At 43.3% G+C, this 12,814-nt stretch overlaps 3 protein-coding genes across 3 annotated transcripts in view; 1 reads left to right on the top strand and 2 right to left on the bottom strand.

The window, feature by feature from the left end:
- naa20 (N-alpha-acetyltransferase 20, NatB catalytic subunit) overlaps positions 1 to 12,814 on the bottom strand; it is a 163,280-nt gene that overhangs the window by 112,477 nt on the left and 37,989 nt on the right. The window lies entirely within an intron of this gene.
- cfap61 (cilia and flagella associated protein 61) overlaps positions 1 to 12,814 on the bottom strand; it is a 54,194-nt gene that overhangs the window by 12,661 nt on the left and 28,719 nt on the right. Inside the window, exons 15-16 of the mRNA XM_084560729.1 lie at positions 5,245 to 5,372; positions 336 to 428 (exon numbers count right to left, since the gene is read on the bottom strand). Coding sequence (XP_084416855.1) covers positions 336 to 428; positions 5,245 to 5,372 — 221 coding nt within the window. The remainder of the gene's footprint in view (positions 1 to 335; positions 429 to 5,244; positions 5,373 to 12,814) is intronic.
- On the top strand, positions 8,235 to 9,626 carry LOC311499650 (zinc-binding protein A33-like; the record flags this gene model as incomplete). Its single annotated transcript, XM_084560722.1, has 1 exon — positions 8,235 to 9,626. The coding sequence occupies exon 1, from the start codon at positions 8,250 to 8,252 to the stop codon at positions 9,624 to 9,626; it is 1,377 nt and encodes a 458-aa protein (XP_084416848.1). The 5' UTR covers positions 8,235 to 8,249.

Below are 12,814 nucleotides of genomic sequence, written 5' to 3'. Positions count from 1 at the left end.
TTGGTCGTAAGGATAACAAACTTCATACGTGTTAGCATGTTGCCTGTTACCTAGCCTGCTAGCAGCTCTCCAAGGCTGCTAGCATGTCTGCACCAGCATGCTAACAAGCTAGATGCTAACTCTGCAGACAGTTGGTGTCATTAAAGTCAAACAGAGAAAAAAATGATTTTCTGTAAAGTAAAATATTCCATTTCTTGTTGAAGCATTGTTTAAAACCCGTGTAGAGATATGAAACTGTATCTCAGTGTCTAACGATATGTTGACACGTGTTTGTGGAGACAGATGCCACTACTGGAGCTTCCGTTGTCACGCCTGACGTCGCTCCGCTCGTTCACCTTGTGGACAGAAATCCGACGTCCTCGTGGTTGTGGTCGCCGGGGAAACCGTGCGTCGATACGAGGGTCAGGTTGTTGAACCTCAGGTGAGGGCTGCAGGAGAGAACAAACAACAATGAAAGGCATGAGTGCTTCTCCACATAACACAGCAGAGCGCAGCGTGACGGGAATGTTTTCACTTCTGCAGCAGATACGTTCTTCAGCCAGAGATGTGTAAAAAGAAAAAAAAGGTTTAGATATTAGCCGTTGCTGCTGCTGCTGGTAATAAATTTCACACTGAAAATAAAAGAAAAAACCCAGAGATGTACGATCAAGGACCAGAGATACGAGGTTGACATTTCATCTGGGGGAATTTATTAGTGATAAAACCTCAGACCAGACTAGTTATTGCCTCTGGAAGGTGATTTCATTCACTCTGGGTAATTAGTGGAACGTCTACACAGACACTAACATCAGAATAAAGCTCGGTCAGAACAGACTGGACGGATCAGGACGAGTTTTCAGTCAGGAGTAGAGGTTCTGGTGGTGGTAACCATGGTAACCTTTACTAATCAACACCAGGTGTTGATAGAGGTGGAAAAACAAAGATGGACCAAGATGGAGTCCATGTGGACAGAGACGATGGAGACGTGGAGACATCTTGGTCGTCTTTCTAAGACTCCACACATTCAGGACTGGAGATAAAAATAAACTTCTTCTTCTTCTGTTCTATTTCCAGTAGATTTGACGCTACAGCAGCAGAACCACTTTGTTAATGAAGTGACTGATGGACATGCAGCACAGGACTAATCCACCAAAATACTGTTCTGGTCAGAAGAGTCCTGTAACTCTCTGTGTGGATTTGATTATGAGGCGAGTTTAAACCAATACAGAGAAGTAAACACCTCAACACCAGCTGGACAGTCCTCCAACCAATCAGAGACTTGTAAACTAATTTAACTCCACTGGCGCTCAGATGACGTGTATGACTACTGCTACTCTTCTGTCCATCACATAGACTGTATATAAATATGGACAACACGTCTCCACTTCCTCTCATTGGTCAAAATGACAATATTTTCCCGGGATATGGGCGGGGCCAGAGTCAATGTTATATTAACTACCTAAAATGACTAAAACCTTCCTTGATATAAAATAGTATTTTAGTGTTTTAGTTTGGCCCAAACCCCGCCCACTAACATGGAGGGGGTGGGGCTTATGACCTATACTGCAGCCAGACACCAGGGGGAGCTCTACTTATACAGTCTAAGGTCCATCACCACATTAAGCCCAGAAAGCAGATCTTTGCTGGAGCCCAATCATTTCCCAACGGATAGACTCCAGATCAACTTTCCTCCAATAAAAATCCGTAGATGGGGAAGTTCATCTGGCTTCCTGGTTAGTAAAACACTGTAAGTTAAATCATCTGAGGACACATGTTGGTAGTTTCAGCAGCTCAGGGGTTAATAACTGAAATATAATGACACATGCACTAAACACAAAACACTCTCCACGTTTGAAATAGTCTCAGATGTGATTTCTCCAGCCTCCCGATGGTCCGTGAGCATAAAACCCCGTCAACACACCTCCTGCCTCTTTACTGTCGACACCATAAACCATCTCTTGTGATGCAAATGCCCTCTTTTGTTGCGTCCTCGGGGACATCACACGGCAGATAACGGCAGCTCCAGCTCCTACGCCCACCGTGTACCTCGCAGCGTTGGGCCTTATCACACCGGCGCTCTGATCACCTCCTGCCCCGCTCTTATCTCGGCCTCCCGCTAAATTAACGCCCACCGGCGGCACATCTGCAGCACCAGACACCGAGAAGGCAGCTGAACCGTTTTATATGACTCACTGCTTGTATGACGCAGTCCAGCAGATACATTTAGCTTAACTCAACAGCTCTATTTCTGATATAAAACACAAACGTTAAGATGTGTACAGCAGTTACCGGCAACTAAACATTTCCAGTAACTGCTGACCAGTCGTCTACAGAAGCTTGGAGGAATTTTAGTCCATTATTCAGTTCTGAGATGAACTGCTTACAATTTTTGTCTCCAAACTGCCTGAAAATAAGGATATGAAATAAAAACTTGTGACGAGTTTCCTTTTTTTCCTTTTTTCAGTGATATAATAGGAAAAAATCTAATTTCAGAAGCTGAAAGCAGTGACATGTAGACATGTTTGCTTGGTAAATAATTTAAATAACACATTAAGACCACTGTTGAATGTTTAAAGGACTAATTGTCTATTACTTAGTTGTATTTAGTTGTAAAATGAAAATTTCCAGGATTTCATCAACACAAACTATTGTTTACAGCCCTATCATATTATAAATCATTAGCAGTTCCTTCTATTTCTCAATGTAATCAGTGTTTTGATCCTTGATCCTGACGTGAACATGTAAATCAGTGACAATCGCGACAACAATCAGACAATGACCGCCGTCAAACTTTCCTGTTAATCTGTGCCAGGAGATGGATTCATGTGGCAGCGCCGAGGCATTAAGGCCCATTATTGGGCGTCTGGACGTGACAGAATCAGCAGCTCTGGATTTTCTCCGTTATCAGCTGGTGACAGACGGCCGGGGGTGACCCTGAAGCCTGACCGCTGCAGAGCTCTTTATCTGTCTGACCCCGTCCCAGGCAGTAATGGAGTTGGGGAGGGAGGAGGGTGGTGGTGGGCTGGATTCAATGAGCACAAGGAAATCTGTGCAGGGGTGGAGGGGCGAGATGGAGGGGGTTGGACATTTGGGCAGGGCTGATAAGGGGAGGCCCCAGCCGGACGAAACTGACCCATCTTTCACCCTCTGAAAGTGGCGCCCGCCTCGCCATTAGTTCAGCGGACACTAACTGCCTCATTAGTGACAGCAAACACAGATCGCTGCAGCAGATCTCTGACGGGGGGGGGGGGGGACAGTGGAGTGGTTAATTAGTGGGGGCCAGCGCTGGCCCTGCTGAATGCCAGGCCTCAGACAGCTGCATGCGTCCGCCGCTGTGCCAGCCTTACCAGCCTCACCAGCTCTGAGACCTCATTCACACTAAACAACGACCCCGGTTGCCTGGCAGCTATCAGCCCCGGCTCTGAATCAGCAGCTTCTTCTTCCTCTTATTTGCTGGAGCAGTTAATCTCACAGAGAAAGGAAGACGCGCAAGATGTGTGACCCAGAGTCAAGTGACATTTCCAGAGGTTGGATTCCAGGAATAAAAGCCGATAAAGGAATGAAAGAGGAGCTTCAGTGTGATGCTCCTCTCCTCAAGGTTCAGGCTTCTACAGACACATCGTTCTGTGAAGAACATGAATAGTTTTCATCATAACAGACGCCTGCTGGTGTCTATTCCAGCTCCTACAGGATGCTCTGAGCGTCAACCTGCTCACCTGTGTTCACTGCTACCTGTCCTTCTTCTACCTGTCGACTGATTCAGACACAGTATTGAACTTCTGGTCGGGAACCACTTCAGTTCTTCTGTGTCTCTCTTTAGTCTCACACTGTAATAAACTGTTTCCTGGTTTGTTTCAGGTAAAGCTCCGCTCCCTCACCTGATTTACCTGAACTCTTCTGAAAAATGTTGAACTTTGACCTGTTAGTCAGGAGTGTTTCGGTCCAAAGGTGTTTAATTGTGGAGTGAGTTGCTTCATTGTGTGTTTTGTGTATATTGATATAAACAGAGCTGCTTAAAAAATCTGTTGATATCCATGAACATCAACAGATTTTCACACAAGTCCTGAAAGTAGACAAAGATAGAACCCAAGAAACACATGGAACAGAAACATTAGACTAAAATGAGCCAATATTACATATCATTTCCTCCTTATCTCCAGTATCCGCTGTGACCTCCTTGTCACTAAATGTTTCTGGTAACCGCTGATCAGTGGTCTACAGCAGCTTGGAGGAATTTTAGCCCATTCCTCAGAACAGAACCACTTCAGTTCTGAGATGTTGGTGGGTTTCCTCACATCAATTGCTTGCTTCAGGTCCTTCCACAACATTTCTATTAAGGTCAGGACTTTGACTTGGCTGTTCCTAAACATTCATCTTGTTCTTCTTTAACCGTTCTTTTGTAGAACCATTTGTGTTCTTGGTTCTCGTTGTCTTGCTGCATGACCCAGTTTCTCTTCACATTCAGCTCATGGACAGATGTCCTGACATTTTCTTTTAGAGATCACTAAATCATTACACTGTGTTGTGAAGATCAGTCTGAGATGAACCTTGAGATTTTTCAACTAAACGAGGCCCTGAACTTTACTTTAGCAAATCATCACTTTGTAATATTGGTACATTTTCTTGAATAAACCAATATTCTCTGTTTTTTTGGAACATTTGAACTGTCCACTACAAAGAGAGGGACCGTACTTATAAATTCTTAAAGGCTCAACATTTGACTAAAACAACGGAGGAAAGTGTTTTAAATGAAACGTTGCTGAAACAGGAAGTAGCACATTCAGTGACTGAGACAGTCTCTGTGCTCCTGGTAATGAAGGGACACGTCACTCCCTGAGACTCACTGAGGCGCCTTTAATTGTCTTTTGTCTTAATTAAATTCATTGACAGTCAGAAAAGCGAGCCTCGTCCTTCGGTCTAATCACCACAAAGTGTCTGATTAAAAGTAAATCTTGGGACGGGAGCAGGTGGAAACACTGATGCTGCCACGTTTAATCTGCTGTGGGCTCTGTCCTTGATGGGAACTTGGGAGATGAGGAGGTGCGTACACAACACACAGATGGTGAGAGGGTTTGTGTGTGAAGGGGGGTTAAATGGGGCAAATTTTTGCCCCGAGGGCAGCTAAAAGATAATCCAGCCGTGGAGAGAGAGGAAAAACATGGATTGTAACTGACGACATGAACTCATCAAAAAGATCAGAAGAACGGTACGACAGCATATAGATATATTTATACATTTATATGTATAGAGAGTGTGTTGACTCACCAGAAACAAAGCACCTCAAGGAAAGATAAAGCTACGTCTGACGCTCCCACCACCACGATCCTGGCATTAATCGTGACCTTTGGCTCCATGGTTAACTTTCGGCTGATGAGGCTGAGAGCAAACGGAGCCTGAGACAAACAGAGAGGAGGTCTGGTTTGAGTCATTCGTCCCTAATACAGTTAGAAACAGCACAGCAAATGTCCCCTTACTCGTTAGGACACTAGAAGAATTTACACAGCATCAATCTTTCAGGATGCTCTCATAGTCTGTGAGGAGAGGCCTTGTTAAAATCTCAAATCTGGAAGATCTGAGGCTAGATTCTTCTAAAACACGTCTAGGAGTCTGAGCAGGAAGAGTTTAACATGATTTATTTTGCTAGACTGTAGGAATGATGTGTTCAGAGGATGGTTCTAGATGTTTGATCTTTGCTTTCATTTAGACGTTTTTATTCTGCATTAAATTCAGGATGGTTTTATTTTAAAGACTTTCCTCATTTTAATTGAGGTTTTAATTGTATTTCATTGTTTTATTATTATATTATTATTATTATTATATCATTACTATGTGCTTAACACAGATAAAAATCTACATCATAAAAACAGGCAATAAAACAAAGTTAATTAAAACAATAAAACACATGAAAAATACAATTAAAACCAGTGAAGTCTCTCAGATAAAAGTGTGTTTTTAAATGGAGCTTTAAAGGAGGCCACAGAGTCTCTTTCCTCGGGGCCTGACTCCAAAAAGCCTGTCCCCTTTTGTTTTTAGCCAGGGCCCCTGGAACAGACAGTAGACCTCTGCCTGAGGATCTGAAGGTATGCTAAGAGCTTTAAAAGTCATCAGTAAGATCTTTAAATCAACTGGAAGGAGACAAACGGACATTATTTTATGTACAATTCATGTACAACACATGGTTTCTAGGAGACTTGGGTTGAAAAGCACGTTTAATGTAATAAGTCTTTTATATGTTCTTTGTATTTTTTGCACATTTTCTATCGTTCAACCAAGACAAATTCCTTAAGTGTGTGTGCGTGTGCATACTTGGTAATAAATATCAGATTATAATTTTCTTTGATGGAAACACGAGGATCAAACGTGTGATCCCCGTGTGAAAAGCTCTCTGGAAGCCTCTTCCACTGCGAACACAAAAGCGTCCGGCGGGAATTAGTCGAACACGGCGTTCTTAATTTCCCCAACTCCTCCAAAGCCAATCGTCTCCGGTCCTCTCGCCGTGATCCGCGGCGGCTAATGTCTCCTTTATTTCCTATAATTAGGCAGATTGGCCCCACAATGCACCTTGTTGGGTGAAAACAGCATCGAGAGAAACGGGAGGGGAAACCCAAGGGTGGAATTAACCTTTGTGTGATATTCAAATAATTTCCAACGAGGGCCGGCGTGCCCAACATCTGTCACATCCAGAAATGTTCTGGCTCTGGGTTTGACTCTGGCAGGACTATAAAGGAGGGAGTAGTGTATGATGAATGTGCTCTGCATGGTGAGATTTTAGCGTCTATGTTTGGTGAGTGACGACAGCTGTGACATGCTTATTTAAATTATGAATAGACAGGCTTTACGAGACAATTGGGAAATATATTTGCGCCTAATTGGACATCAAGAAGCCTCAAAGAGTCGACCAGGTAAGGAGAAACTCACAGGGCTACAGTGTAATCCTATAGATGCTTGTACTTTAGCACTTCACAGATATGTAATATTGGCTCATTTTCATATTAAGTCTAATATTTCTGTGTCATGTGTCTGCTTGGGTTCTATCTTTGTCTACATTCAGGACTTGTGTGATAATCAGCTGATGTTTTGAGTCATGTTTATGAAGAACGGTAGAAAATTCTGAAGGAAGAAAAACCTTTTGTGTTCTATGATTACAAGCTAATGTCAAAGCAGGAAAACGAGCTAATATTACATATCTGTGAGGTTCTAAAGCACAAGCATGTCTAGGATTACGACTGGCTAATGTTAATGTTGATGAATCTACTGAACAACCACAATGTGATAGACAAAGACACTGCTCTCCAGAAAGAACATTTCTAAACATGATGTGGACAAGACAGAAGACTATTGGGACAATGTAGGAAGGAAGGAAGGAATGAAACTGGGTCATGGATCAAGACAACGGGAACCAAGAACACAAGTGGTTCTACAAAAGAACGGTTAAAGAAGAACAAGATGAATGTTTAGGAACGGCCAAGTCAAAGTCCTGACCTTAATCCAATAGAAATGTTGTGGAAGGACCTGAAGCAAGCAGTTGATGTGAGGAAACCCACCAACATCTCAGAACTGAAGTGGTTCTGTTCTGAGGAATGGACTAAAATTCCTCCAAGCTGCTGTAGACCACTGATCAGCAGTTACCAGAAACATTTAGTTACAAGGAGGTCACAGCAGATACTGGAAACAAGGAGGACATGATATGTAATATTGGCTCATTTTAGTCTAATATTTCTGTTCCATGTGTTTTATTGGTTTCTATCTTTGTCTACTTTCAGGATTTGTGTGAAAATCTATTGATGTTCATGAACATCAACAGATTTTTTAAGCAGCTCTGTTTTTATCAATATACACAAAACACACACTGAAGCAACTCACTCCACAATAAAACTCCTTTGGACTGAAACACTCCCCTGACTAACAGGTCAAATTTCAACATTTCTGAGAACAGTTCAGGTAAAGCTCCGCCCCCTCACCTGATTTACCTGAGACAAACCAGGAAACAGTTTATTATTGTGTGAGACTAAAGAGAGACACAGACGATCAGATTCACCTTCAGACCAAACTAACACCTTCCTCTGAGTGAGTCCAGCTACAGGAGAGAAAAGTGGAAAACTACAACACTGCTGCTTCAAGCTGCTGACTCTCCACACACTGAAGGTGAGTTTGACCAAAAACAGGACTCAAACTCAAAGGAAGCTTCAGGGAAGTTAGTAGAAGATGGAGGAGAGCCATGACTGACTGGACTTTGTGTCTGCTGTGTTTCAGCTTCACTCAGAGACTAAATGGCTTCCAGATTAGAGGAGGATCTCTGCTGTCCGGTCTGTTGCGATGTCTTCAGAGATCCTGTTGTTCTGACATGTAGCCACAGCTTCTGTAAAGTCTGTCTGAAGAACTGGTGGAGAGAGAACCCAACACACCAGTGTCCAGTTTGTAAGAGAAGATCTTCAAGAGATGATCCACCTTTAAACTTGGCCTTGAGGAACCTGTGTGAGTCCTTCTTACAGGAGAGAGATCAGAGATCTTCAGAGGCTCGCTGCAATCTGCACTCTGAGAAACTCAGACTCTTCTGTCTGGACCATCAGCAGCCAGTGTGTGTCGTCTGCAGAGATTCAGAAAAACACTCCAACCACACAATCAGACCCATCGATGAAGCTGCACGACAGAACAAGAAGAACCTTCAGGAAACTCTGGAGCCCTTAAAGGAGAAGTTAAAGGTTTGTGAACAAGTTAAAGTGGAGTTTGATCAAACAGTAAAACACATCAAGGTCCAGGCCCGACACACAGAGAGGCAGATTAAGGAGCAGTTCAAGAAGCTTCACCAGTTTCTAGAAGAGGAAGAGGAGGCCAGGGTGGCTGCACTGAGGGAGGAAGAGGAGCAGAAGAGTCAGATGATGAAGGAGAAGATGGAGACTCTGAGCAGAGGGATAGCAGCTCTTTCAGACACAGTCAGAGCCACAGAGGAGGAGCTGAGAGCTGAAGACGTCTCATTCCTGAACAACTACAAGGCTGCAGTGGAAAGAGTCCAGCGCTGCCCCCTGCTGGATGATCCACAGCTGCCCTCAGGAGCTCTGATAGACCAGGCCAAACATCTGGGCAACCTGACCTTCAACATCTGGAACAACATGAAGGACATGGTCTCCTACACTCCTGTCATTCTGGATCCAAACACTGCTTATCCAAAATTGATCCTGTCTGAAGATCTGACCAGTGTGAGACGAGGAGATGAACAACATCTTCCTGATAATCCAGAGAGGTTTGATTATAACTGGTCTGTCCTGGGCTCTGAGGGCTTTAACTCAGGGACTCACAGCTGGGATGTTGATGTTGGAGATAACACAGGATGGACACTGGGTGTGGTAGCAGAGTCTGTCCAGAGGAAAGTAAACATAGAGTCTGGATTGTGGGGAATAGGCTTGAGTCGAGGTAAATACTCAGTATGTTTACCACCAGCTCCTCCCACTTATCTCTCAGTAAAGAAGAAGCTCCAGAGGATCAGAGTGAATCTGGACTGGAACAGAGGAAATCTGTCGTTCTCTGATCTTGATACTAACAAACAAATACACACCTTCAAACGCACTTTCACTGAGAGGATGTTTCCATACATTCACACTATGAACAAACTCCCAGTGAAGATATTACCAGTGAAACAGATCAGTTAGAGATAAACATTATGATTATAAATGTGTATTGGGCTGTAACAACTAATCAATGTCAGTGATCATATAAATTGTAGTTTTGTCGTCATGGTGTTGGGTCAGTACGTCACTGCAACCAATGAAAACACATTTAATATCTGGTGGTGGAAGTAGATCATTGTGTTTAGAGTTTAAGACACGTTGAAGCTAGAGATGATAACTTTCTTTATACAAGGACCTGAAGCAAACAGTTGATGTGAGGAAACCCACCAACATCTCAGAGCTGAAGTGTTTCTGTTCTGAGGAATGGACTAAAGACGACTGATCAGCAGTTACCAGAAATGTTCAGTTGATGTTATTGCTGATCAGATGTTGAAGTGTGTAAGGAGGGACAGTGAGTTCAAGAAACTCTTTTGGAAATAACTAATCGTCATTAACTCTGAGTAGAATCTGTCAGTAGATACTCGGCCTAGCTGTGTCTAGTCGTAGCTGTAGATGCTGCAAATCATATAAATATTTATCACACCTCTGGATGTAACTAAGACTGATTTTATCAATTCTTCTGAAGATTTTAAACGATCTTGTCATGTAGATGTTAGACATTTGTGGAACGTGACGTAAATGTTCCTCGGTGTGTTTAAACTAAATGTCTCCACGGCTCCGTCTGAACAATGCAGAAATTAAGCAGACGGAGGTAATGAGGTGAACAAAGCTGTCGTCTCATCTGCATGTCAGGTGGAGCAGGTGCAGCTGCTCTTATCGCTCTGGACGTGCCTCACCTTTCCCCCTTCGATTAATCGTCCCCGTTCTTATCTGAACGGTAGCACGGAAATCATGACTGCTGCCGCGTTGTTGGGCCTCGAGTCTAAATATTTGAAGTACGAGATGTGAGAATAAATCACAGCCACGTTAAGATCACACTGGTTTCCCAGGATTAAGGCAGAGTTGAGCTGAGAGCTGAGGAGAAAGATCATGACCTGATTAGTCCCTAAAACTAACGGGCCGTCCACACGGAGACGCTTTTTGATTTAAACGCAGATGTTTTGCATCGTTTTGGCCGATCGTCCACACGAATCCTGTAAACGCATTGCCTATTATGGTTACTAGGGCAAAATATCATTTCTCCTTCAGTTTGGTTTCTTCAAAAGCCGATTTGTAAACAGCACTCAAGCCTTATGCACATGCTCCGCCTCTTCCTCTCCATTTTTGGTGAATTTCTGAAACTGAAACTGCGCCACCTATAGGCCTGGAATATGAAGTAGCGTCTTGAGTCGTGTTGAGACGGATCCGTGTGGATGCAGATATTCTTGAAACGATGCCAGGCAAAACGGAGGGTGAAAAGATCGTTATCGTATGTGTGGACATGGCCTAACTCCTTGTTAACACAGCACTAGTTTAACCTCAAGCAACTCTTATCTTATTCCTGTGAAGTGAATCACTTACAGGACATTCAGGCCAGACTGGAGCAGGATTAATTTTAGCTGGAGACGTCATGTGGTTTATAAATAACCTGTGTTTCATTCATATTTTTGTTTATTTTTCGTTTGATTGCATGCTACCGTTGTTAAAACTACAGATTGATTTTGTTGCTGTGAAAAACTTTGTAAAGCTGATTTGAAGAAGTTCTATATACACTATATTACCAAAAGTATTCGCTCACCCATTCAAATGATCAGAATCAGGTGTTCTAATCACTTGGCCTGGCCCCAGGTGTATAAATTCAAGCACTCAGGCATGCAGACTGTGAAACAAGACATTTGTGAAAGAATGGGCCGCTCTCAGGAGCTCAGTGAATTCCAGCGTGGAACTGTCATAGGATGCCACTTGTGCAACAAATCCAGTCGTGAAATTTCCTCGCTCCTAAATATTCCACAGTCAACTGTCAGCTCTATTATAACAAAATGGAAGCGTTTGGGAAAAACAGCAACTCAGCCACGAAGTGGTAGGCCACGTAAAGTGACGGAGAGGGGTCAGCGGATGCTGAAGCGCATAGTGCAAAGAGGTCGCCGACTTTCTGCACAGTCAATTGCTACAGAGCTACAAACTTCATGTGACCTTCAGATTAGCCCAAGTACAGTACGCAGAGAGCTTCATGGAATGGGTTTCCATGGCCGAGCAGCTGCAGCCAAGCCACACATCACCAAGTGCAATGCAAGGAGTCGGATGCAATGGTGTAAAGCACGCCGCCACTGGCCTCTAGAGCAGTGGAGACGCGTTCTCTGGAGTGATGAATCACGCTTTTCCATCTGGCAATCTGATGGACGAGTCTGGGTTTGGAGGTTGCCAGGAGAACGGTACATTTCAGATTGCATTGTGCCAACTGTGAAATTTGGTGGAGGAGGAATTATGGTATGGGGTTGTTTTTCAGGAGCTGGGCTTGGCCCCTTAGTTCCAGTGAAAGGAACATTGAATGCTTCAGGATACCAAAACATTTTGGACAATTCCATGCTCCCAACCTTGTGGGAACAGTTTGGAGCGGGCCCCTTCCTCTTCCAACATGACTGTGCACCAGTGCACAAAGCAAGGTCCATAAAGACGTGGATGACAGAGTCTGGTGTGGATGAACTTGACTGGCCTGCACAGAGTCCTGACCTGAACCCGATAGAACACCTTTGGGATGAATTAGAGCGGAGACTGAGAGCCAGGCCTTCTCGACCAACATCAGTGTGTGACCTCACCAATGCGCTTTTGGAAGAATGGTCAAAAATTCCTATAAACACTCTCCTCAACCTTGTGGACAGTCTTCCCAGAAGAGTTGAAGCTGTAATAGCTGCAAAAGGTGGACCGACATCATATTGAATTCTATGAGTTAGGAATGGGATGGCACTTCAGTTCATAGAATGAGTAAAGGCAGGTGAGCGAATACTTTTGGTAATATAGTGTATATATACATATACATATATTTATGTGTGTGTTCATTTAAGGCTGAACTTAAGGTCTTAAACTTTTGATCAGCTGATGAACAGCCCATTTCAGTTTAATGGTTGTTTGCAATAAATTGCTTACTCAAATTTTTTTCTTGTCTCACTCCCATTTCTTCTTTTTGCATTTTGAAGCACTACTTAGAACCTTCTTAAGATCCAACAGTGCAAAATGTAAATTCTTGCAATTTTTCAACTGGTCTTAAAATTTTGATCAGGAGTGTATTTACTTCTATTTTTATTTCTTGTAGATTTGTACATATGTAAATCTTGTGTATATATATTTTTCTT

Source organism: Chelon labrosus (genome assembly GCF_963514085.1).
Source record: "Chelon labrosus genome assembly, chromosome: 14".
NCBI lineage: Eukaryota > Metazoa > Chordata > Actinopteri > Mugiliformes > Mugilidae > Chelon > Chelon labrosus.
This window is presented reverse-complemented; position numbering and strand designations above follow the sequence as displayed.